The sequence below is a fragment of the Poecile atricapillus genome, chromosome 2 (assembly GCF_030490865.1).
Source record: "Poecile atricapillus isolate bPoeAtr1 chromosome 2, bPoeAtr1.hap1, whole genome shotgun sequence".
Taxonomy (NCBI): Eukaryota; Metazoa; Chordata; class Aves; order Passeriformes; family Paridae; genus Poecile; species Poecile atricapillus.
The window spans coordinates 9,921,305-9,947,280 of record NC_081250.1 but is presented as its reverse complement, the minus strand read 5'-3'; the positions used below and the strand labels follow the sequence as shown (position 1 = coordinate 9,947,280).

Below are 25,976 nucleotides of genomic sequence, written 5' to 3'. Positions count from 1 at the left end.
AACTAACCATTACAAAACCCCTAAAACTAAATGGGAGAGTTTTCTTCTGATTGTACCAAAAGAAAACGATTTAGTTTTTTGTTTTCATGCCCATTAAACTCTCAAAAAAAAAGCATTGACCAATTCTGGAGCTTTGAAACAAAATAGGGTTAAAATTACATTAGCCAAGTACTTTCCATTATGCCACATACTCAACTTATTTATTTTAAATCTAACCTATAAATTTAAAAGATCAAATTCTATTTCACCTACACATATGAATGTAACTGAATGCCTGTTAGTTTAATGAGTATAATAAGGATCTGAGTATAATGGAAATCAGAGAAATTGGATACCCTTGCCAAGAAATTGAAAAAGTTCATGATACTAAAGGGATCTCTATCACTCTTTTGAAATTACATGGAAGTCTTCTAAATTTGAAAGAGAGAAAGAACAAAATTGCATACTTTACACTAAGTACTGTAGACTACATTCTGTGTCTTCAGTGAAAAGCATCCCTGTGCCATTTTCTGACTGAGGATTTCACAGTTACAGACTTCACTTTAAACAAGCTATTCAGCCATCCTGAACTTAACAAACCAGACAGAAAAATGTCCTTGTTTTCATTGAATTTCTTTGCATTTGTGATCTGCAGAAACATCTTTGTGTAGCCAAGCTACTTGCACATTACAGAAAGATGACTGTGGGGGGCTCTTGATATCTGCCTTGGGGTGGACTTGGTGTGCTGATATTGGCAAACTGCCACTTCACAGACCACTGCCAAAAATTATTTTGTGGAGCAGTTTGAGTCTTACCACTGGAAGATGCATCCTCAGCTACATCATAAAGCTACTCTTCATGCCCAGACACAGCAGGGCATTGCTGGGGATGCTCAGAGGGAGGAGAATGAAAAAGCTGAGGTGACACACTTGAGGACAGCCTTTCCTTAGAAAACTCTGTGTGGTGTTGCTTCTCTGCCTGGAAAACAACACAGCATTTAAGAGATTATGGGGACATAATATGATCAGTAATGGTGACAAAAGTTTAGAAGAACTCTGGATACCATCTGTATCTTCAGATAAACCACAGAGAACCTAAATTTAATTTTCCGTTTATTCAGAAAACCTGAATTTCGTCTTCTTCTCTTACTTCAGCTGCAATATTTGATGCAGGAGGGTTGGACAGTGGCATCACTGTGCTGCTTCTCAAAGGATGGTGCTATAGCCACATGTCCCATGGAGTGTGCCCAAAGTCTGAAATCCCATTGTCATGAGCAGGACACATACTGTTTGCCTCACTCAGGCCTGGAACCCTCTTTGTTGTATCTGATTTTTCTCTTTGTTCTATCTGATTATTGAGAGAGGCATAGTAAGATCAAGTGTGTTAATAGTTACTAAAATTTTACACAACTTTAATTTTCTCCAGTATAAAAGATCCAATCTGCATATACATTAATCACAATCTTTTATTTCCTGGAAACCCTTCCTAAAATCTATTTCCAAGGCTGATTGAATCTTTCCTTAAATAGTTGCAAACAAACAACCTTACAAAATGCAGGATGACAGTAGAGAGTGCCTTTGGGAGATTTAGGAATATCTGATGAAGACCTAGTGTCTTTGAAAAGTGTGAAGACCTAGGAAGAGCGCTCCTTTGGCAATGAGACTTAGTACAGCATTCCAAATAAACTCTCTGAGGTCTGGAAAGCAGGGCTCAAAACACATGAAACAGCTTGAGCAGCTCAAGAGACAGCCACTCTTGCAAGAGGCACATTGCTCAAGATGGCTTGCACACATGCTTTGTGGGACAGCTTTTCATGCAGCTTAGGTATTTCTGGCAACTGTATGTTATGCATTATGTGAGCAATAATTATTACATGATTGAACAAAAGAAAACTCCTTGTAAACAATGAAAGCAATTAATTTGGGCACAGAACATGAACAAGATTTGTGGGTAAAATATAAATTTTCAAAGCATCTTGAACTCCACCAACAATTTAAATAAGAATTGAGCTCAAAGGGGGATTGGTTTCATTACTTCAGTATGGAAAGTCTAAATCAGCCATTTACTGCCAGCACTGTATTAGAGGATTCTGAACAGACAGAAGCCAGGCAGCAAGTACTTGTTACTTATTGGTCTACTGGCATGTACCTTTCCTTGGCAGGCAGACTCTTCCAACAACTGGAATTAAAGAGAAGCTTTTGGGTCCTGAATGTGTTGTGAGAGCAGAGAACTTGCCGTACCTTGGCACAGCCTGCCACTGTGTCCATTGCCTGTCACTGAACTTTATATTTCCATTTTTACTGCCCTCTGAGGAACACCCAGGCTCAGCTGATCCAAAATAATATTTATTTCAGTCAAAATGCATTTGCCTCTATTGTGATGTATTTCTACCCCTGTTTGGACTCCATTCTCTTTGTGTTTTCAGTCCTGTGCCTCATGGATACCTCCATAATTTTTTTCCGTTTAATTTGACAATCCCTTCTTTGAAATGTCATCAAATCAACTCTGTCTAAATTTATATGACTCTTCTGTTCTTTCATAAACCTATCTGTTCTTTGCTGATTAAGAGTATCACTCTCATTTGTATTTATCTCTATATATCAACAGCTCTTCTAGTTTCATTCTTGTTCTTTATTTCCCTTCTACACCCTGTAACAGAGCACTGAACTATGATATGTTTAAGTGAAAAGAATTTGAACCATGATTTCTAAACTTCATCCAGAAGAATTTGTTTTCTTCTTAGGAAAAAAAAACCACTTAGCTATATATAAACAAAAATATTAGTATTTGATGCATCTCCTTCATCTGCTGTCTCTTTCATGTCGAAGAGTCACTGGGAACAGCAACAGAGGAAAGGATTAAGAAATAACTGGTAATATTTCTTTTCACCTAAAAATGCTGATTCACTGAAAACAAAACATCTCAAAAATCTGACTGTGTACAATCTTCTGATAGAACAGATGTAAGTTTCAAAACTTCTTTGCTAGTTCTAGGTTATGTGGACTACTAATACTTGAGATATTAGTTTCTGTCATTCCACAGAAGGAATAATGATGACAGTTCCCAAGACTTTTTCTGCACAGAACGTTAACAGTAATTTGTTAATTGGTTTCCCAGGCTACTCAGCTTCAACAGCCTAATGAATCATTTGCTCAAAGAATTAAACACTGGGGTTTGGTGTCTGGCAACTCTTGTGTACTCAGCTGCTGGAGCAGTCCAGCTGGGGGACAGCCTGCCTGGTGGCTCCTCTGCACAGGGACTGCTCTGGGGTTTATTGCTGAAGAACCTGATGAGCTTTGGCATGTGTTAATTCCACTCATGAGAACGACTGCTCTCTTAGCAGGATGCCAGTCATCACAAAGGGCAAGAAAGAACTTCTAAAAAGAGAAGACAGGAAGGATTTTCCAAAGCCTAGCAGTAATGATAAAACATCAGATTCTCGTGAATGATAAAAGAAATGGTTTTGAAATTGTTATTTTGGAAAGACTGATAGCTCTTAAGAAATTGTGAAGAGCACATCCAGACCGCCTGTGTCAGCCAAGAGCATGAAGAGGAATCTTGGACACTGGTCTCAGGAATCAGAGGGGTTGCACTGTGCAATTCTCCATGTCTAGGAGTTTTGATCTGAGAGCTTGCCTGGGAATCTCAGAGCTAATGGCGTAACCAGTCTCTTCTGCAAACCAGCTGTGTCAGGAGTAGGTGCAATCTGGCCTTTCAGTTCACCTGTCACATACAGATCAAAGTTAATCCAAGGGCGTACTCTTTTCTGCTACAGTGAGAATACTTTCATTACCTGACAATCCCACAAGTTTTTCTTTCTACAATAATGTTTCCCTCTGCTCTCAGCATGAGGGTTATGATACCGTTTATTAGTTGTTTGTGGTCTTTATTTTTTATTATATCAAAGATGTTATAATCAGGTATTTCTTCTTAATATGTGAAAATATTTTTTGCATATGCATTAAAAAATTAACATTCTCTTTAGCTTTTCTCATAGAAGTGTCCTTGCTTTACTTGTAGCTGGCTATTTTGGCGGGCTATTTAGGAGACTTTTACACTGCCTCCTCATCCCTTTTAATACATAATTCTTACATTACATCACATACTATGTCAATGGAAAGGCAACTCTTAGTATATTCCTATTCTCAGCTAAAAGCCAATATATAAACGCTTCTTTTTCTGCAACATAAGGCATGTGATAACATGTCACTTAACTGTACTTTCTATGTCTTGTGAGGCAAAGCCCAGATCCATGCCTGGTGTAAACTGGAGTTGCCTTAAACTCTTAGTTCCCTACTGAGACCTCGGAAAAAAAAACAGTTGTGGGGGAAGAAAGATTTAGTAATACAGCTGTTGCTCTGCACAGTGGTAAGACTGACCCTGCCAGGGATCACTTCACACACCCCTCAATGTTTTTCGTACGTGTCTGGCTTGAGTGGACTGTGTTTGATGATTTTCACCGGCAAAAGACACCCCAGCGCGGGCACCGATGCGCTGCCGGGACGGGCAGCCAGGCTCCCCGGGCGTGTATCGTGGGAACAGGGGTTCCTCCGGCACCTGGGAGCGGGCAGCGAGGGGTAAGAGGCATCCAGTGCCCGGCAGCAGCCCGGGGGTGGCGGTGGCACCTGCGGGGAGCAGCGATGGCGGGAGGCGTCCCGGCTCAGGGCAGCGACTCGCACGTCTTATGGGGGGAGCGGCGGCGGCAGCGAGAGGGAGGAGGAGAAAAGGAAGGCGAGGAGAGGGGCTGGGGAGACACGGGCGGGCGGGCAGGAGCCGGGGGCTAGAGGAGGAGCTCCGCGCACAGCGGCGGCGGCACGGCCTCAGTCGGGCCGGGAGCTGAGGAGCCGCAGCGGGGCAGGTGCGGAGCCGCCACCGCCACCGCCGCTGCCCGCGGGGCGGGGGAGCCGGCAGCGGCCCCGGGGAGCCGGCAGCGGCCCCGGGCCCTATGGTGCCGGGCGGGACCCGGACCCCGCTCCCCGCCTTCGAACGGGGCCCGCGGAGCCCCGCGGGGCAGCGCAGCCCGGCGGGCCCGGCACTCGGCGGGGATGAGCGCCCTGCCGCTCCTGCTGCTCTCGCTCTGCTGGAGCCTGGGGCGGGTAAGTCTCCGGCGCACGGCCCGCCCAAGGGAACACTCGCTGCGCTCCCGACCGCGGGCGGGGATGGCCCCACGGCTCTTTCCCGAGGAGCCTGTGCGGAGCCCTCCGGGCTGTTCCCGCAGCTCCGCGGGCGGCAGGCGCGGCAGGTGCGGAGGCTCCGGCCCCGCACACGCTCCGGGACGGCGCTGCCTCCCCCCGCTGGCCTCCGGCCGGCCCCGGACGGGGAACGCGAGGGGAGCGGTCCCGGCCGGGACCCCCGGGCGCTCCCCTGCGCTCCCTGCCGCAGCCCCGGGCTCTCCGCAGCCCCGGGACCGCTCCGCACGGCTCCGCTCCGCCGGACACGGTCCCATCCCCGCAGTTTTCCCCGTAGCCGGTGGACACCGCTGGTTTGCGAAGAGTTTTCACGGAGCGCAGCCCGGGAGCGGTCCAGAGGCCACTGGCCGTCATCGTAGGGGGGAAAAGCCCCACATGCACAACTGCTCTGTAATATGTACAGTGGGATTACGATGTACCAAGTATTCAGAATATCGAAGTCTTCTTTAGGGCGCCTGCTTTCATCATCTTTATATTTTCAAGCGTTTCTGGAGTAGTTTGTAAAAGTTAGTTACATTGATGGAAATATGATACACACAAAAAAAAAATTTAAAGCCTTTAAATTTTTTTACTGCGTTAACACCAAAAGTCGGGAAACCATACTGAAGGTGAGTGTAAGCTGCCTGTCAGAGAAAATGTTTATCCGTCAAACTGCTGGTCTAGATGCTTTAGAAATTGTTAAGCTGCTTACAATGCAGAGGGACTCCCGAGATGTATTTCCAGCTCAGATTGCACCTTTACCTGTGATTCTGTATTCATTGGTGACAAACGATAATCTACCCTTGGTTAAGCAGAGGGAAAGATGGATGAGCACAAGTCCTAAAAAGTGGTGAGTGCCCTCAAAATCTTGATGTGTTTCGGGAGGTGGTCAGAGACACATAGTCTGGAACCCTAAATCTCTTTAGCTTTGTGAAGTCCGTCTGAATGAACTGGATGTATTAGATTGAAGTATAGTACAGTTTAGCATGTAGCCCAGCTGTGAAAAGTAACATGCTGCCTCTGGGTGGTAACAAGTGTATGTTTTCAAATTAACCTTTACTATTAATCACTGATATTTTGGAGGTACCAGAAAGAGAAGCTGTTTATTCAGCAGGTTTCTTAATTACAGTAGCTAGTTTGACTTAATCTTCATTTAATTAACATTTTATTTACTGAACTTTCCTTTCCAAGGCCCAGTAATTGTAATACTTCTTGATGAGTAGGAAATCTACATTCAGTTACTGAATGTTTGCACTTGGAAATGAAAAACAGTCAAAAATACGTCTGTGAAAAGAAAGTGCTATTAAAAAACATTATGTGTACATGGGACTTTATTTGACATAGCCGCTATTTGCAAAAAAAAGATTATACATTCCAAGATGTAGGTATTTTCAGTATAATGCTGTACTTTAAATTCTAAGTTCTAGAAATCCTAATTTATGTTAAATATGTGTCTTTGAAAGGAAAAGAATTCTGCACTCAAAACATACAATTTCAATATTCAACACAGAGAAAAGACATGGAAAAGGAAGTCAGGTTCTGATGTTGTAGATGGTGAAATAAGACATTTGGAGAAGAGACAGATTTTTTTTTTGAGTTTTCGTGACAGCCCCTGCTGTTGTGCTTATGGCTCTTGCACTGTATTTTTAAAATCTCTGCAAGTGGTTTGTCCACAAAGACTGCAGCATCACCAGGTTCTCAGTCCTAACTCTGGATCTGAGGTTCTGGGCCAAAATCACAACTTAATAATTATAATTTTTTAAAAATTGCTCTGTCATGCATCAGAGATCATTACCAGATTCTGTTATTAAATGTCTCCTAAAAGATGTGAAAGAAAAGACAGAAACTTGGAGAGCGACCACCTTTTTCTTGGTAATTACAATGAGAGGTGTGAGGATGACCGAAGTACTGCATATTCCCATTTTATTTATTTAAGATACGATTTCATTTGAGCTAATCAGACTGTCCCATCAGCTCCACTGACATTTCTAACTTTTTTATTTGCCACCTCCTTGCAGTAATTTCTCCCATTCAGTCTCTTACGGACTCCATGTGTTTCTCTGTGTGGCTCTGAGTGCCTTTCTGAATTCAGCTGACCCCAGTACTACTTTCCAGGGTCTCATTTCTCCCCCCAGTACTGCTGCATTCCTGCCCCTTCCCATGGACATACATAAACTTTTCTGAAAACCAAAGAACTGAGGGCAGGGCTTTGAACCAATTAAGGTATTCGTGCTTTAATTTTTAAATAGTGGGTTTTTCTTCCTATGTAGCATTTGCTTGAATCAAATATTCATGCTCTGGGGCCTTCAGGAGGTAACATATACATGGTGGGAAAGGGGAGAAAAGCAGAATTTACCATGTCAAAGAGAATGAAGTTTGATCAATTTTCATGTTCTGTGATTTGTAGTAAACTTTCAGCTCCTTAACTTACTAAAAACGGGAAAAAAAGCAAATGTATTTACTCTCCTGTTTCAGTTTCAGCTCAGAGTTTTTCTGGAGAAAAAGATCTGGTGGCATAATATTGAGGAATGCACTAGAAAGCTAAATGAATGCTACAGGAAGAAGCCAGTAGATTGTTTCAACATTTTGTTCTAAAAAGTCAATGCTTTAGTTGGAAGCTAAAATGGGCATCGAGTGAGAAATGCCTCACACGTGCTTGGGTGAAACCTGTGCCAATTGAAGTTGTGGCTTTCGTTATTGGTAGTTACATTCTTCATGAAGCATTTTAATTCTAGTTTCAAGACATAACCTGTTTGTTAATTTGACACAGGTGAATGGTGTCCATCCAGAATGCAGATTTCAGCTGGAGATTCACAAGGAGGAAACCAGGTGCATGGAGCTTCTAAAGAATGCAAAGCCAGTGGACTACAAAGGTATGAAAACTGTGATGTAGAGATGACTGGAGTAGTGGAGATTTTCTCTCTTTACCTTCTTTACTGTTTTTATTACAGTTTCCTAGTTGTCTGAACTGTGCTTGGGATTTTACTGTTTTTGGAATTTATGCAAATTTGCACTAAATGTACTGCTGCAGCAAGCTTGTGGTGAGAGGTGTGCAGGTGCTAAGAACGCCCTGGCTGGGACACCAGCTGGGAGCAAACATGTTCTTATGTGCTGAGATTTTGTAGTATTTTCTGACTGGCAGAGCATCTGCAGGCTGGTGATGACAGGACCAGCAGAAAGAGCAAATCTGAGGGAAAGCTGAAAGCCTTGGCTCCAAGCACTTCTCCCTGGCTATGGGTGAGAGTAAAGTACTAGTGGCAGGAAGGATTTCTGGGTTTCCCAAGTGGACAGTGTTTCAGACTGAGGTTCAGATTCACACCCAGAGGACCATGGAGTCGTGCAAAGGGAAAACCAGACAGTCGTGTTATGCCCAAAAAAAAACCCCCAACCCTCTGTGTTACTTTATTGTTTCCATTTTCCTTCTGCATAGAAAGATAAACATATAGCTAGTCATACAGCAAACTGTAATTTAATGGAAGGAAGAAGAATAGTAGATGTATGGGTTCTTGTTCGGTTTTTGGGCTTGGAGTTTGTTTGGTTTGGGTTTTTTGGGGGGTTTTTTGTTTGTTTTGGTTTGAATTTTGTTTGGGTTTTGTTTTGGGTTTTTTTTAGATTTTGTTAGGTTTCCTTCCTACATTTTCATGTGAAGAGAAAAAAAGTTTATGGAAAAATGACGTTTTTCTTGTAAGCTGAAACTGCTGGTAAAAGCCATTTGTTCACCAAGTGGAACAAAAAAGTGACAGATAAATTCAGATTGTCAATATGTGGCTTATTTGGTCTTCTTGTGTTCATTTTGTTTTAAATGCACTCTGAAGATGATTATGGGACCTCAGAGACCTGCCATCTGCAGTGCTCTTTGAACATAAACATGAGTCTCAACTTATGATACTTTTTCCACCTCTCCTCAGTTTAAATGTGTAACTCTCTATTCTAATACTGATTTGTATAAAATAAAAAATTCAAAGGATCATCAACAGTTTGTATTTTATTATAATTTCTCCATTTTATTAATCAAGATCAGTAATTAAAAATTGCAAAATCTTACTGGAATAATTAATCTAGATTTATGGTTTTTATTTATATATGAGTGGTGAAGAGAGATGACTGTTACATAAAAAATATTAGTGTGAAGCCAGATGGAGAAATAATTAGTAGCCCAGCTTAATGAATTAAATCATGAACCAATAAATTCACTGTTAGCTGTTACATGGCTTTGAAAGTCAAGCTTTCCTCAAGATACACTTTCGTGATCCAGATGCTGGACTGCTCTAAGGGTATCTTTGTGAAGCACACCAGTTTTATTTTGGGTTCCCTAGGGGAAGAAAGAAGTTTGCTGTCAATATTTTCTTCCAAGACTTTTCACTGGAAGAGGGGTGTCTCCAAAGGCAAACTGCTGTGAAAGAAAACTCATGTCTTGAGCATGTCTGATGGTGTTGATTCAACCCTGCAGACAGTGGCAAAACAGCAGTGAAAGGATTTAGACATTTTACTGAATGCTCATCTAAAACTGAAGGAATATTCTGTTTTGTTGGAGACTGGAGTAAAGCCCCTGTGGGGTTTTATTCAATTATATGTTTATCAAACTATATATTTAATATTACAAAAGATAATATTGTTCCATGCTTCCTGTTACAGATACCTTCACCAAGAACCTCCAGAGAATAGCCTATGTTAAATATATGCATTTGCATTTACAAAAATAGACATTCTCTGCATGTCCTTAGTTTCCTAGTAAGCTCTCTGTAATCATACAAAGAAGGACTATTTTGTACAGTAATACTCTGCTGATAAAGAAGAATTACTCATGAAAATTGGCAAGCTGGAACTAGTCCAAGTTGTAGCTCTACATGTAACTTGTAATACATTTGAAATATAATTCTTTGCAATAAATTCATAAATGCTATTCCACTTTTTTCCTGAATGGGAAAGATGGTTATACAGTCCTTGTCATGCTTCTCTAGCTTTAGTATGTGCTACCTGACTTACAAAAGCTGTTCATGAAATCTTGAGAAGGTACTGTCTTGAACTTGGAAATAAGAGTTCCCTGAGATTTTCCACAGAACACTTGGACCTCCATTATCAAAAACAGTGGGAAAATTATCATTAATTTATTTGGCACCTGGGAAACCTTTGCACCTCTACGTCACATGCTCCAGAATTTGGCTGGCATGCACAGCTTCTGAATTTTGGAGGACCCAAATTGTATGGGACAAGCAGTTTCTTTCTTTGAACTAGATGGCAATTATGTATTGAATATCTTATCTGATCTTCTCAGTTCCCAGTTAGGGAGATAAAAAGGAAACATTTAAAGGCTGTTGGGGTTTCTCTGACATGATAAAATGATCTTACACCTGAGCTGTCTCAAGAGACAGGCAGAAGAATTTTGCTGACTGATTTTTGCATTGCACCTAAAATCACTGACTATGAAGTCTATGAAGCACTTCTTCACTTCATTGCTTGAAGCAGTAACGTGTTTTGCAAGGAAACACTGTATAAAGACAGGGTAAGTATCCTTTGAACAGTGCTAAGGATATGCTAAAATCAAAGGACCCGGTTGGTCTAAACTCCGTTCATTTGCCAATGTCAAACTGTGAAACACCCAAACCTCTTACTTTGCACCCTTTGGGGGATTTTCAGGCATTAGCACATACTTTTCCATTAGTGGACAGCATTACACTCCATTTAGGGAAGAAGTCACTCTCCAAAGACCTGTGACGGTGCTTTCCTCTCTGTAGTGCTCTTTAGAACATCTAGTAATTTATTTTTTGAAGACTGCATTAGCTTCTACCCACATTTGTTGTCTTCTTTCCTCCTATGATTTGGCCCCTGAGCTGTGGATGCACCTTAGCTGGAAGCATAGGAGAGGCACATTTCTTTATTTTTGAAGGGCAGATGAATTGCGTTCTAACCAGCTCATAATAGCTACAGATTTTGAGGTCTATATGGAAAATAAATAATTTGTTTTTCATCTACTGATGGCTTGTCTTACCAAAAAAAAAAAAAAAAAAAAAAAAAAAAAAAAAAGGAAGCTCCCAAGAAAAGTGATTGAAAATATATAAAAATTGTCTTTCTGCAAATTTCTGTCTTTATTCAGTGTTTAAAATTTTTCCTTACAAAGTAACTGGCTTATTTCTCTTTACCTTCAAGTGAAAAATTTAATCTTATGGTCAAAAATGTTAAAATTCTGGAGATTTTTTTAATGGGTTCTACAACTGAAAGTTCTAAAAAATATTTCCTTATGAAAAGAATGAAGTTTATGGATTTTGATTCATCTTGGACTAAATGGCTGCACAGTTAAATGCTTCTTTTTGGATTTTGATTTCCAAAATAGGTTTTTGTGTGACCCATATGTCAGATGACATTTTAAATCTTAGATATGGAATTTTAACTTTGAGAAAGGGATGTAGAAGAAAAGAAAAATGGCTTTGGAAAGAATTTAATGAACCTCTCAAAGAGAAGCTTCATAATGCAGCTTGTAATAGGAAATTAAGAGACAAGACACCAAAATTATGCTCTTAGTTATTGGTAAGTTTAAAGCAAGAGGGACCAACTGTGTTGTGTGCATTGCTGTGCAATCCAACCTCCTGAGCTGCACTGTCAATAGAATTTTCCTCAGTGATTCCACCACTGAGCTCATGATCTTGTGGATGAAATAGAGCTTTTCAGAACAGTGGGATGAACATTCAAATGTTGGACCTGTGGCAAGTTGTCCAGAAGTTAAATTTATCAGACTACCTTACCTGTTAAGGTTGTTTTTCCAGGAAGAAAGGTGCCTGTTTTGCATTTACACACATCCTCACACCTTTGTGTACAATACACACACCTCTCTGTAACTACACCAATGTGACCACTCTATTCTCCACGTTAGTAAATAGAAGACTGACTCAAAGCCAGATGAGGCCTTTCTTCTGCTATGTGAAAAGGGATGTCCTCAAGGTTTCCCCTTGCTTAATGCTCCCTGTCTCATCAAGGTCTTGCATCAGGTTCTGTTTAGTTTTAAAGCTATTTTCTCTGTAAAATGAGTCAGTAGTTCAGACTGCAGTGGTGCTGACAGTCCTCTGTAGGAGCATTCAAAGTAGAATTCAAGGAGATGGTGGCGTCATGGAACTTCTTTCATGCAGCACCATCTTGGAAGAACAACTTTAACTTTCTCAAATATCTGTGCTGCTGCTTTTGCAGCTGTAGTAGATATGTTTCTACTTTTTAGTTCACACTTTTTTTTTTTTTTAATGAAGGAAGCTAAGCAGGCTGCTTTGGATATTTTTGTTTTGGATTTCACTGATTGAAGTGACACCATTAATGACACCACAGAAAACTGATCCTTATGGTATTGACTATGGGTTTTGTGGAAGCTGTACTTAAATATTTGAGGGCAGAAGAGAGGCAGAGCTATGTCCTTTAAAGAGGCTGGGTGAGAGAGGTGAGAAAGAACATTGAATGAAGGGAGTTGCATACTAAAATGTAACTAACTGTAGATAAAATGGTGAACACCAAGAAAACGCCCTGATCAGCCTCATTCAAAAATCTCACATAATAAAGTTTACTAAGAGTGACAATAACAAACCCTTTTGGAATGAAGAAAAGCACCAGGTGTCCACAATGATTTTGAAGACATGAATTTTCTGCTCTACCCAATATGTAAACAGAAATTCAGCAGTAGACATTAATATATGGCATTTGTAGCCCTGAAGAAAGAAAATGCACAGCCATAAGTGAACTTTTTTTGTGTTTTCCAGAGGATTCTGAAAGAAATACTGCCCAGCATAGTCTTGTGCTTCAGTCCTGATAAAGACAGCTGTGGTCATGGCAGTCTATTCTCCATGACATCCAAAGCTGAAATACCACAAGGAAGGAATTTTGAGTACCAAAACACTGAAAAAGCTTCAGCTAATACAACAAATAGCACATGGGTTAGACATAACATATACTAACAGAAATATATGGTCCTACTTCTTAATAGGTACTTTTAATATTTTGTGGTGGGTTTTTTATGAGCAGGATATTGATTTTTAATGGTAATTTTCAAGAATGTACAGCATGTCAGAATTGGGGCAACATAAAGGTGAAGGGACCTCTTACAGCTTTGACTATACATACATTAATATATTTGCATAAGAATAGAAAATAATGTTCTTATGGTAAGATTAGCATGCTGTTCAGTCATACAAAAATAAATGCTCTTGCCACTAAAGGATATTTTGAGTAATTGGAAAGCAGGATTTACCTGGAAAATTTGGATGAATTTTTTTTTTCTTTTTTGAGAGGGTTTTTTTTCAAAGTTTTAGCTGGCAACTTCCATATTTCCCCACAGAACCCTAAAAATATGCAAATTAAGTGTAAAACTGGAAAATGTATTTTTGAGTCTCTAAGGGGAAACTTTTCTTCAAAAGGGAAATAAGACATTTCTTCTGAAGTGTTTAATTTCATGAAAATCCAGAAATCCCCTAGAAATCTGGGAGACAGTTTTTTTGCCATTCCTGATAATAGAACTGGCTTTTGAAGAACCTATGAACTGCAAATATTTCAGGTTAATATGAGATGAACTCTATTGGTTTCATCATTCTGTTTATACTAGTTAAATCTGATGAAATCAGTAAAATTTGAAATTTCTGTTTGCTGTCTACAAGTAGTGTTTGTTGTCCGGAAATTAAAACTTTTTACACTGGCCTTTCTTCAGTGTTTCTGTGTAATTTGGGCTGCTTCTTGACCACGTTGTAGCCAGTGTTTTTACAGGCACACGATGCAGAGGGGATTTGGGCAGGCAGGGTCCTTCCCCCAGGTGAGGACAGCCCAGGGCAGGGCAGGTGTCACCTCTCTGGGACAGGGACATCAGCCCCCATGGGCAGGTGTCACCTCCCTGGGACAGGGATATCAGCCCCCATGGGCAGGTGTCACCTCCCTGGGACAGGGACATCAGCCCCCATGGGCAGGTGTCACCTCTCTGGGACAGGGACATCAGCCCCCATGGGCAGGTGTCACCTCCCTGGGACAGGGACATCAGCCCCCATGGGCAGGTCAGGGCCCAGCACAGAGCATCAGAGCTGGGCCACAGTGCGGGAGAAGAGGCAGGCACAGGCTCTGAGGAGGATGAAGCAGCCCCAGGACCATCACAGCCTGTTGGTGCTCTCGGGGCTCTGCCAAAAGCAGGTGGGAAATTCCCTTCCTAAGCAGGTGGAGCAACAGCCTTTTTTGGGACTGTCTCATTCCTACCCCCACTCTAAGCTTTGCTCCCAGTTTGCTGGCTTGCTACTTGTGCAGCACCTCCTTGTCGTTTCTTTTTTATCACTTGTGTGAAAATGCAGAAGGAATGTCAGTCCATATATGTTCATAATTCCCATGAGACCTAAGTTCCATGCTGTGGCACACAGACCTGGAGCCTGGAAATCGTTGCCCATAAGAGGTGAGATGGCTCCTGCTCTGCCAAGTACAAAACTCAAAACACTGAAAAATAAACCCTAGGCTAGCTGTCGACTTTCTGACTCATTTTCAAAGCACTCTGTTGTTTTTTCGTTTTTTATGCACTCCTAGACACTTTTAAAAAATGCTAAACCTCTTGGAAGTGACAAATTTTAAATCCAAATACGAAGTGCCACCTAGTGGTTGTATATTTATAAATGTGTCTATAAACAAAATTTTCCAGCATAAACCTGTGTTTCATGTTTTTATAGATGAAGAAGCACACGTAGGTAAGTGAACTTGTTGCTCAAAGACTGGATCTCAAAAAGCAGGATGATGAATGGGATGGCAGTACTTATGTAAGCTGAAGAAAACGGGGGGAAAAAAATGTAGTTTATAGTCTGTTTCCTTTTATTATGAACTATGTGCAAATACATGACAAGCATTAAAGACCAAACATTTAAATAAAGAAAGTGATGTCATTGAAACTTGCTAACAATAGCATCTGCAGTATCCTCTGGAGGAACAGGAGAGGGGATCAGTGGAAGAGACTTTTGGGTGAATCACTGAGGAAAGGTTTTGGGGAAGTTTGATTGTTTCCTTGGATATGCTGTGTGTGACACTTCAGAGAAATAAATGGTGCAAATGAAGAGATTGAAAAGGGATTGTTCTATGCAGGCTACAGGAGTGTTCTCCTGCAGAAAAACACCACAGAATCAGGGATGAAGAACCCTTTTTCTTCTTGCCTTCGCTAGTTTTATGAAGTTGTTAATGGCTTCACCCCAGAGATCAGCCCAGCCCCGCACAGACACTCACTCACTCCCTTCCAGCAGGACCAGGGAGAAAAGTGGGAAGGCAAAAGCTGGAAAACTCCTGCATTTAGATAAGAACAGTTTAATAGGGAAAGCAAAAGCCTACTGTTCAGCACAAATCCAAAACACAGCCCACTGTTAGCAACTAGGAAGAAAATGAACTCTATCCCAACCAGAACAAGCCAAATAGTTAAAGGTGAAGAATATGGTAATAGATGTGCAGAAAAAGTTGAGGAGCTAACACAGATCTAAGCTGGACTGTGTGTTTTTATGTGTGTTTATCAAAGTGAAAGGAGAAAAACACTCAGAGCTTGAGAACTTATTGAAGCACAGTGCAAACATAGAGACTAAATCCAATAATGAACATAATAAAATAAGTACATTAAAGTATATCTGTGTAATTATAATATTTAAAAATATTATAAATAAAAATGACAGACATTATATGAAATAAACATTGGTGCAATTAAAATTTTACCTTAAAAGTGAGCTACAGAAAGAGATAGAATGCTAGCTTTAGAAAGTATCATTTTAACTGGTAATATTGGTACCAGAACTAAAATGTAAAACCTTACTTAAACCAAAAATATGAGTATTTTTTATCTTACTTAATTAATGTCCTTCAGAGACAGTAGGAAACAGGCCTGTGTATGTGAGAGATGGGTAAAATTTCCAGAAAATGAGACTTCAGATAATGATCTTATGAGTGCTGCACTGATGGATGACAGTCCAGAAATCCTGACACTGAATGAATTACTTACTAGCTGGACAGAGGGCTGTAGAGAGTGAGTAGAGAGGAGAATACTAAATTTGATCAAATTAGATATTTTATGTAGAAAACCAGAAACATTTAATGTATCATTTGCCACACCTTCACTTCCCAACAGCGTGGCAATTAAAGCACCATAGACTGCTTTGTGGTCACTGGCAATTGCTGGGAGCAATTAACCTGGCCTAATTTCATGGGTTTTAGGATGAAGTTAGTTAATTGTATCCCACCTCTGCATAAGGGAATGTTTTCCTAAGAGAAAAGGAAGATACATGAATGCAATATTGTTAAAAATCTGTAGTAATTGCAAGAAGGGGGCAATGAGGAAAGGTGTGATTTGAAAGCCCAGAAGGTCCATTGTTTAACAGTTGTAATTCTAGCAGTAATTACACCAGTAATGCCATTTTAGTATTCAGACTAGACCAGTTTTCAGATGCCCACTGCAGTCATTCAGAGACTATAGATGCCTCCAGGACATTTTGGCAGTTTTCTCAGATGTTCTGTACCATTATCTGTAAGCCTGTAGATATACATAAATTGAGGCTTAATATTCTTTGAGTTCTGGTGACAGCAACTTCAGTTTCACTCACATGATTTGTGATGCATTTGAATGTAGCCTACATATAAGAAATACATCTTTGGTGTAACTTCATCCATTTGATTTAAGGAATCTGAAACAGTGCCATTCTCTCCTGGACCACAGATGCCTGTAAAGTCCTATTATACTGAGGAAAAATAAAGGAAAAAGCATATTCCCCAGAAAGCACTAGTCACTTGTGATGTTTTGCACATCAAAAACTTGTATATTGAGTTCCTTCCAGCAAGCTTTGAGATTTGATACAAATTGTGTTAATTAATTTTGGTAGGAATAGGGATTAAACCTCGATTTTTCTATCTAATATTCCATGCAATTGAGGCTTGAATAAGATTTTTTAAGTGTTTTCTGTGGAAAATATAGTAATGGAGCTTTAAAGTCCAGGCTGTTCAGCTGCCTGTTTGTCAAAACCTTAGCCCAGTCAATACACAGCAGGATAGGAAAAAATTATAAAGTTTAAAAATTCTGAGCTGTTTGCAGACTACTGTAACAAACCCACTATTTTACAGAGAGTGGATTAAACAAAAGGGAAAATTTGAGAAAGTCATCAGCTTCCATGAGTGTGCACAGTTTCATGACTCAGCTCTCACTGTAAGTGAAAATGGGGTTGAAATAAAAACTGAGGTCTTACAAGATGATAATTATTCTTGTGTACTCCAGGGCTTGTTTATGCTGGCTCAGGCAGTCTATCAATCAAAGCCAAAAGAGTTTCATTTTGTCAATGTAGTTCGGAGTGCTGGCAGATGAAGAAAATAGTTTCTTTGTCTTTCTGATTACTTGTATGTCATGTTGTTGATGTTGGTTTTGGCTTAAAATCAGCTGAGGAGGAAGCATGGTTCAGGTAAACATTCTTTTCCTTTGTGTAAACCGTGGTGCTGCATCACAGAGATTTGGACTTGATTTTGACCCAGAACTGCAGCTCAGGAAGCACCTAAGCATGCTGAAATTCCATTTCAAAGGCTATGAAGGTGACCTGCTCACTGCAACCCCCTGAAATTGCATACAGATGGCCACGCCACCATCCGAGATCTCTCAGGGATACTGTTGGTAATGCCAAGAGAGGTTGCTGCAGCATACAGGGCAGTGGAGGATAAGGCATCATGTTATCTATGCACAGAGATAAACTTTGTGAAGTGTTCCCTTTAGCAGTCCCTTATTTTTGCACCGTTTTTCTGAATATAGAACAGATGCTGCATTTAGAGCTGTACAATCCTAAGAGGAGAAGAAATACCCAATCCACATAAGCAAGAGAATCCTCTGGAGAATTGCACTTCCTTGGGAAACTGTATAAAGAGGACTCTGTGGAATTGGTGATCAAATGCAGAATTTCCCCCATAATCCTCCTCTCATCTTCATTTATCATTTCCAAACCTTGTTCTTGGTACCACACAGAGGCTCCCTCACAGTTATCACACTTGGATGGATGTTTCCAGAGGAAAGTAAATCCCATGGGAACACTGTGCCACTGGCTTATCTTTGTGCTGCAGTTAGGACACAGCCCTGGGACAAATCCAGCTGCTGGTCCTGTTACACATTCTTTGCTTCCCTAGTTTAAGTGTGCTTTGAAAGTAACTTAAACTTTGAAAGCAGGATGCTGCATATTTTAAGTCAACACAAGCTGTCCAAGTTTAATTGCACTAAAAAGTTTTTATACAAATATAGAATTTCTAAATATTCCTTTTCAAGTTTCATTTAACTCATGTCACTTGATTTTGGGCATGACCTCACTGGCACATAATAAATTAATAATTAATTGCTAATACTATAAATATTCTGAAGAATAATATGGCTGTGAACAGTTCCAAATCCAAGTTTTATGTTCTCTACTGAAAGGAACAAGCTGTCCCTTATACTGCTAATAATCTTATGGAGATAATGCCAGTGGGATAATAGTTTGATTTCTGTCCTTACCATTAATTACAAATGTAAATTTTAATCGCCTTATCTGAAGACATAAATGCCCAGAAATTTTTCACAATTTCTTTTTTCTAAAATAACTTGAACTGAGATAATATGAGTAACATGTCCTTACTTCTTTGTCCTTGCCAAGCTTGTTTTGACAAACTTTCATGCTCTTTGCTTGCTCAGAAGATCTGCATTATAAACAGACATCTTTAAACAGGGCATGATTAAGCCAAGTGCCTATAGCAGCTGTAGGAAGATTTACACTCATTCACAAGATGTAGCCTTTGAGCCCCATTAATATGGATATCAACATGGGCAAAGCTGTAGCAAGTTACTCTCTACCTGTAACAAGCATTTACTGCCATTATAAAATATGTCTATAAAATATGAAGGCCCCCTCCCCTTCTTGAAACCAATATATAGAGGCATTCTCTGTTCAAATGTCTGTTATTTAGTTTGAGATATTATCCTGTAAAACAAGGCTATTATAAATAAATTATAAATATAAATTATGCCTATTGTTCCAAACACTCTCCAATCATAATGCATTCCTATCATACGTGGTGCTGAGTACAATGACCTACTTACATATTCATTTGTGATGTTCAATCTGCTTGATAGAAACTCCATTTTAACTGTGATTAGGAAGTTATCACAATTTTGCAGTTCTTAATAACTCATATCAATGCTCAGGAGTTATTTTTTAATATTTCTTACTTTTTCTTAGCATCCTCACATCACAATGACATTGTTTTAATGAGACATTTTGCAAACAATCTATTAACTGACCTAAAAATTGGCTATTTAATCAGTGGACTCATGATTCCTTTAAAGTTTTCACAGATATCATCTTTGCAGCTTTCTTGAAGGTGTCTAATATTTTTGAACCGTTTGTCCAAAGCTTTCACCAGGACTTTATAAGCTAAACCCAGCTTTCAAGTCTGTTAATGCTGGTTTTGTTTCAGGATGTGTTGGAGTTTGGGATAACATCACCTGTTGGCGTCCTGCGAAGATTGGAGAGACTGTCACTGTCCCTTGTCCAAAAGTATTTAGTCTTTTTTCTGGCAAACCAGGTATTTTATTTTTAGGCTTACTTTAACTGGCTTCTTTCTGGTATTCTGTAACATAATGTGCTAAAAATATTTTATTTGGGATTTAATTTTCTTTATAGACTAAGAGTTTATGACAGAGCTACAGGATACACCATGAAAAGACCAAATTATCATCTTTGTGTTCTATTTGGTGTTCTTTGAGTTAGATCCTAAATATATTTTCTGATACAGTGACACTCACCAAAGCTGCCAACATTGCTTGCTCTTTTCTTACCTATTTTGTTAATTATTAAGGCAGCTGAGCCTGACTGACATCTCTAACAGTTGCCAGCAGGTCACATGTAGGTTGTTCCTTCTGTGCCTCAGGAGGGGAGCTCTGCCTTGCCATCATGAGAATAAAGAGCCCACATTAACAGATAATACCTAAAAATTACTGCTATTGCAATTTAAGGTAGTTATTATGAAAGCTTTTATTCTGCTTTTTAATGGAACTTGAAAAGAGCTCATCAGTGTCTGTCTGCTGAAACATTTAACTGGTTTAAGTCTACCATCTTCTGCACCATCTTGTCAATAAATCATATTTTGCCCTGTGGTGTTTAAGTGGGGTTTTGAAAATAGATGATGCACACAGAGTATTTCACATGTATCTCAAAATGCTTTAGGAAAAATCTTATCTCCATTGCTCAGATGGGAAACCACTGTCCTGAAGAGCTGGTAAAAGATGCAAACCTTACCACAGGTATATAATTCTTTATTGAGGGGTGAGGAACAGGAGGTTGGTGTTTCTGTGGTGAGCTTCAGAAATATTACTTTTAACTTAGAGGCTAATTTGAGTTATGATTAAAATACCTTTAGACTCAAAACTGTTGAATAAGTCTTTTTCCAGTAAAAAATAGGTAAGTAAAACAATCTACAGACAAGCAAAGGTTTTCGTTCCTGGAACTGGTGAATCTTGATTAGTTTGTCATGGATAGTCTAAACAATTTGTAAAGGGGAAAGAATGTGTAATCATCACTAAATGTTGTGAAATCTATAAAAGTTTTCAAATTACTTAAACAAAGATAATAAAGTGTTGTCAAGGGACAAGGCAAACTAATAAATATCAAAAATTCAAAATCTGAATTAAATCATGCTGCTTCTGTCTATTTGCCAAAAGCTAGAGCATGCACACTCTCTGCACTTTATTTCACAAACTTTAGTTATATTACAACAACATTTTAATTTTACTATAAAACAACTGCAATAAATATTTCAGTCTGAAATCTTCACAGTGCATTCCAACCCAATCTCACTTCACCATGGTGCCAGCAAGACTGAAAGATTACTTCATTTTATAGTTTGCTATAATTTTCCCAGATCCAGCTTTTTTCATAACTACTGGTTTTCTTCCTGCTTGTGGAACTAACAGGGCTGATTTTTAGAGGTCCCTCTTCAATTAAGAGTTTTATAAAGTTTTATAAAGGTTTATACATTTTATAAATCTTGTCTTTCAATAATTTCAGAGAAGGAAGACAACAAACATTTTACATGGTTGATTCAATTAAGAGCTAACTAAACATCTTGGTATTTTCATAAGTTGATTATGCTCAGGAATATGTAATTTATTTAATTCATTCACATTACAAATTAATTTCATTCTTATAGAGGAAAATTATGAAAATACCTTCAAACAAGAAATTTAAATATTTTTATTTAGCCAGATTTATGAGATGTATGTTTCAGCTTTCAGTGTTTTAGAGGAGTTAAAATTCTACTACCAGATGATCTAGACTACCTTATTTTTATGCAAATATTCCAAACTACAAGTAGGCTTTTAAATATTATCAATTCCTTAAAAGATTTCCAAATTTAAATTGAATTTTAAGAAGTAGTTGTATTCTCATCTTTAGAACTTTTGGAAAGCTGACTCTAAGTTTCTTCTGTGTGCTCTACATTGTAGTTTAAGCATGCCACATGGTTAATTTTATATTGAATATCAGTAACTTTTGATTAAAAGAATTTTTACTGTAAAAGCAATCATATTATCCTATAATATTTTCCTATATTGTACAAATTTATGAGTCTCAGAAAGTTATTCTGTAAAGTTTTTATTCAAATGTGTGTCATATTATAGGTTTTAAATAAGGTTGCCATTAGAAATTTTTGATTGCATGAAAAGATGGTGTAGAAATAAACATTGCCTTCCATAGAACATTTCCCAACTCTCTTTAGGTTAGAAGGTATTGCAGTATTTGACGTAGAAGATACTTTAGCATCTTGAGTACATTGAGTTTTTTCTTGCAAAACTGGCTTTGACGCAATTTGTGGTTCTGTTAACACATTCCTCTGCTCTGCCTAGTCAGAGAATCTTGATGTACTTTCAAAGTGAAGACTCTTCACAGTGTATAAATAGGTTACATTTTCTTTTAAAAATGTCATTTCTATGCCAAATGGCAAAAGTGGTCCCATTGTTTGAGGAGACTGTGGGTTTAGGTCAAGGCCTTTTTATTAGCTGGAAAGATTTGATTGCTGGCTGGTGAACCATATATGGGATATTTACAACTTTCCACTGAAGACTTTATACAAAGAAGAAATTCCAGTAACAAATCAACAAAGTAAATATCACAAAAGCTTTAGTTTGGAGTGTATATAAACAAGTTTGGTTATTCTTGACCAACACTGATCTATGACACATAAATTAATTTTTCTGTGGTAAAAGCCAGACATCTTTAAGTCAATTATAAACCAGTGGTAAACTCCAAACCAAAGCAGTATATTATTATAGATTTCCAGTATCATAGATATACAAATTGCTCTAAGAAATGTGAGGGGAAGTTGGCTGTGAATTAACATTGTAAGAGTAAGTTATAACAAATGTGATGACTATTAGTCTGATGTCAGGTTTTTCTGCTTTTCCCTCTTGAAGTTGTTCCATATTGCATGAAAACTAAATAATTTTAATTAAATTAACAAGTAGAATCATGAGCTTACTCCATCTCTTTTGTGTGATTTTGTCTCTGGAGTCAACTTTTTCTGCCAGTTCCAAACAGAAACTTTCTGAAATAAATAGATGTTCAAAATTCCTTTCCAGCCATACTTCCAATCACCCTGTACATTCCTTGTACAACATTGTTTCAGTATTGGTTCAAAGAGGGAAATTCAGCATGCATCTTTATTCCTCATTCTTCAGCCTATGGCATAATTGGCCTTTAAACCATTACAAACTTACCAACATTTGCTGTAGCAGTAAGTCATCACCATAATGTCTAAGAGCTTTTGTAACTCTTCAGCAGATCCCTTGCTGTTGGCTTCTCAGAAGGCTTAAATTGGAGATTAGAACAACTCTCACTGGAATGACTTTTCTTTCAAATTACTTTACCTACAAATACCCCCTTTACAGGGTGAAATGTATGGCTCCCTCCTGAGTATTTTAAATAAAATAGCAGAACAATTTACGCTTTTGCAGATGTGCAACAGAAATAGCTGTTATATCAAAGGAAAAGTCTGGGGTTTGCTTCTGTTTTTCTGTAGTGCAAGGGCAACTCCAAGGAAGAGTCCTAGGAAATAAAAGAAAAAGAGCAAGGCTGCAACCAGTTAATGGCACAGATTGTTTAAGGAGTTACTGATGAGAAGAGTTTTAAATCTTTCTGATTTAAACTCTCTGATTTTGCTTTACAGGAAATATTAGCAAAAATTGTACAAGTAATGGATGGTCAGATATATTTCCTGACATCTTAAGTACTTGTGGATATAATGACTACGAAGATGATTATAAGGTAGGAAAAATACTTTTTCTATTCATTTAGATGATGGTGTTCAGTACAGCTACCAGATATATTCTGCTTCTAAATAAATCCCATTTTGCTCAGACTGAATAAAAATGAGATTTAATGAAAATCTGTAGTAATTTTTCATAACACTGGTTGCAATATGCTTGGATTGCAGTTGTCTAATGAGATAAAATCAGGAATATAGAACTCAGTAACTGTTTGAAACTCAAGGCTATAAACAGTTGGCAATTGCAGTAAAGGATCTGTATATCTAATATTGCAGTGTTACTCAGCTGGTGCACCATATGTTTTGCATTGTGTTATTTCTAGAAGTTTTTTATTTCAAAAGAATATTTTTAAAAGTTATCTCAAAACTTAATACTAATAATCTGTTAGTATTACGTGAACCACTTGGTTGATGCTATGTGTTGAAGTTATAAGTAAAATAAAATAGATTTAGGTCATTGGAGTTATTATAATCAATTGGGGATTATATTGGACTTGAAATTGTGCTAGCAGTTGTAAGTTATTCATAAAGCTGTCAAGGTATCCTAAATACACTACGCATGGAAAACTGAATTTGTTCACTTTGCAGATACTATCTCTTTTTTTGAGGGAAGAGTTTTCATCATCATGTTTTATGTATTTTCTGTCTGTTTTCCTACTGAGGCTAACAGACCAAGAGTTTGTTTACAAGGATGAGCTCATAGTGTCAGTAAAATTCCTGTTACCCAAAACAGATTAAGTCCTCTCACGAGCAAAGATACTTGGCCAGCTGGATTTTAGTACGTGTGGAATAGCTGTAGCAGATCTGTTCTGTCTGGCTTGCAGAGATGCTCTGGTATTCCAGCTAAGGCAGAAAGGTTTTAGCATTTCTTTCTGTATTTAAAAGCCCGACCATTACTGTAGTTGAAAATAGATAATAGAGAAAATTGAGAGAATATATTGTTTTCCCAACTTTTCCGAAGACAAATTCTAAAACATCTGTGTCATCTGACAGCTTGGGAACACTCATGTATTACTGCTAAAACAGCCACTTTAAACATTGTCACTCAACCCAAGAATTGCCATGTGGTATGAAAATGGGTCAAAGCATAAAAATTCAAATTAACAAAATATAATATTTCAAGTAGTGAGAAACAGTTAGAAGATGAACTATTATAATAGAAAAGCAGTTCTTGTTTGACATTTTCATTAGTAATTTGAAGGAGGTGAACGAAATGCAAATTGAGTATATTGCAGGAATTAACCTAGACAACTTGAAATAGGATATAGCAGGAACATTTGCAAAAGCCTTGAAAAAAGCAAAAAAGCAAATAATAAAAGTGTGAGCATGAAAAATCAGGAGAGGGATGTGGAAAGCAGGTACTGGAAAATTAGTGGCAAACATACAATCAATGTAATATCATAAATATAATATAAATCATAGAGACAAGGGAAAAATGCAAGTATCATGCAGCAGTGAGATTTCAGGAGGCATTTGAGGTTCTGCATCAGCTACTTGTTTACACAGATGTTTTCTTGAATTTGGATCTTAGTGCTCAATGGTAGCCCCGCAAAGTAAAATCTTTACTCAGCATAAATCAGTGTAGTTCTTTATTTTTATTTTTTTTTAAATCTAATATTTCAACTATGAAAGCTAAAAATAAAGTCCTAATATTTGGATACTGAGTATTCTGGGCATAAAGATGTCATGCAACAACATGCTCTGCAGTGTAGGGGATGAAGCATATGAGGGTGTCCCCAAAGTTACATTAACTAATATTTTAGGGAAGTGGTAAAATAGTTTTCCTAGAGTGAGTCCTAAATTTTACTTTGAAGACAATTTTAGAGGAATAGGTAGAATCTGTCTTTGGTGTAGCTTTGGTGCCTGTATCTTCATTGCTGAATGAATTTCCATTATAGATCCAATTAAGTATTTGTTCTGGTGGGGTTTTTTCCTGTCTTTTAAGATACAGACTTTTATCTTCAATGCGAAGGTGGCTTATTTCTATACATATTCTACTTATTCTATATATATGCATACACATAGGCATATATCTGTCTGCAGATATGCATTTATTTTGGGCAACTTTGAATATTCTAGAGAAGGTTTAAATGATAGAGATCCATGAACAAATACTGAATAATTTGTTAACAGGTATCAAATTGCTATGTTTAAAAATGCACTGAAATAAGGAAGCTTATTTAAAAATAGCATAAACATGTCACCTCTTATTTCCTTACTGAAAGATCTTGCATGCTTCCACAGTTTGCATTGATTTTATGTTCACATTAAAATGTTCCATTTTTATTCCATGTTAATGATATATTAACAGGTTCTATAAAAAGAAACTATTTGCTTAACATTTTGAAATTAACTGTAAGTGCCTGTTTAAACCCTTGGTTTATTCTATCTAGATCTTAGTGCTCTTTACTGCACTTGCCATTATTTATGGGGGACCAGTTTGATAAATATGACTGTCCTGGTTTCATCTGGGATAGAGTTAATTTTCTTCCTACTGGCTGGTACAGGGCTGTGTTTTGATTTTAGTGTGAGAATAATGTTGCT

The 25,976-nt window shown here is 38.4% G+C and overlaps 1 protein-coding gene across 1 annotated transcript in view; it reads left to right on the top strand.

Moving 5' to 3' along the window:
* Positions 1 to 4,772: 4,772 nt before the first annotated feature.
* VIPR2 (vasoactive intestinal peptide receptor 2) overlaps positions 4,773 to 25,976 on the top strand; it is a 43,915-nt gene continuing 22,711 nt past the window's right edge. Inside the window, exons 1-4 of the mRNA XM_058833189.1 lie at positions 4,773 to 5,075; positions 7,918 to 8,020; positions 19,590 to 19,697; positions 23,334 to 23,431. Of these exons, the coding sequence (XP_058689172.1) occupies positions 5,025 to 5,075; positions 7,918 to 8,020; positions 19,590 to 19,697; positions 23,334 to 23,431 (360 nt within the window). The 5' untranslated portion in view covers positions 4,773 to 5,024. The remainder of the gene's footprint in view (positions 5,076 to 7,917; positions 8,021 to 19,589; positions 19,698 to 23,333; positions 23,432 to 25,976) is intronic.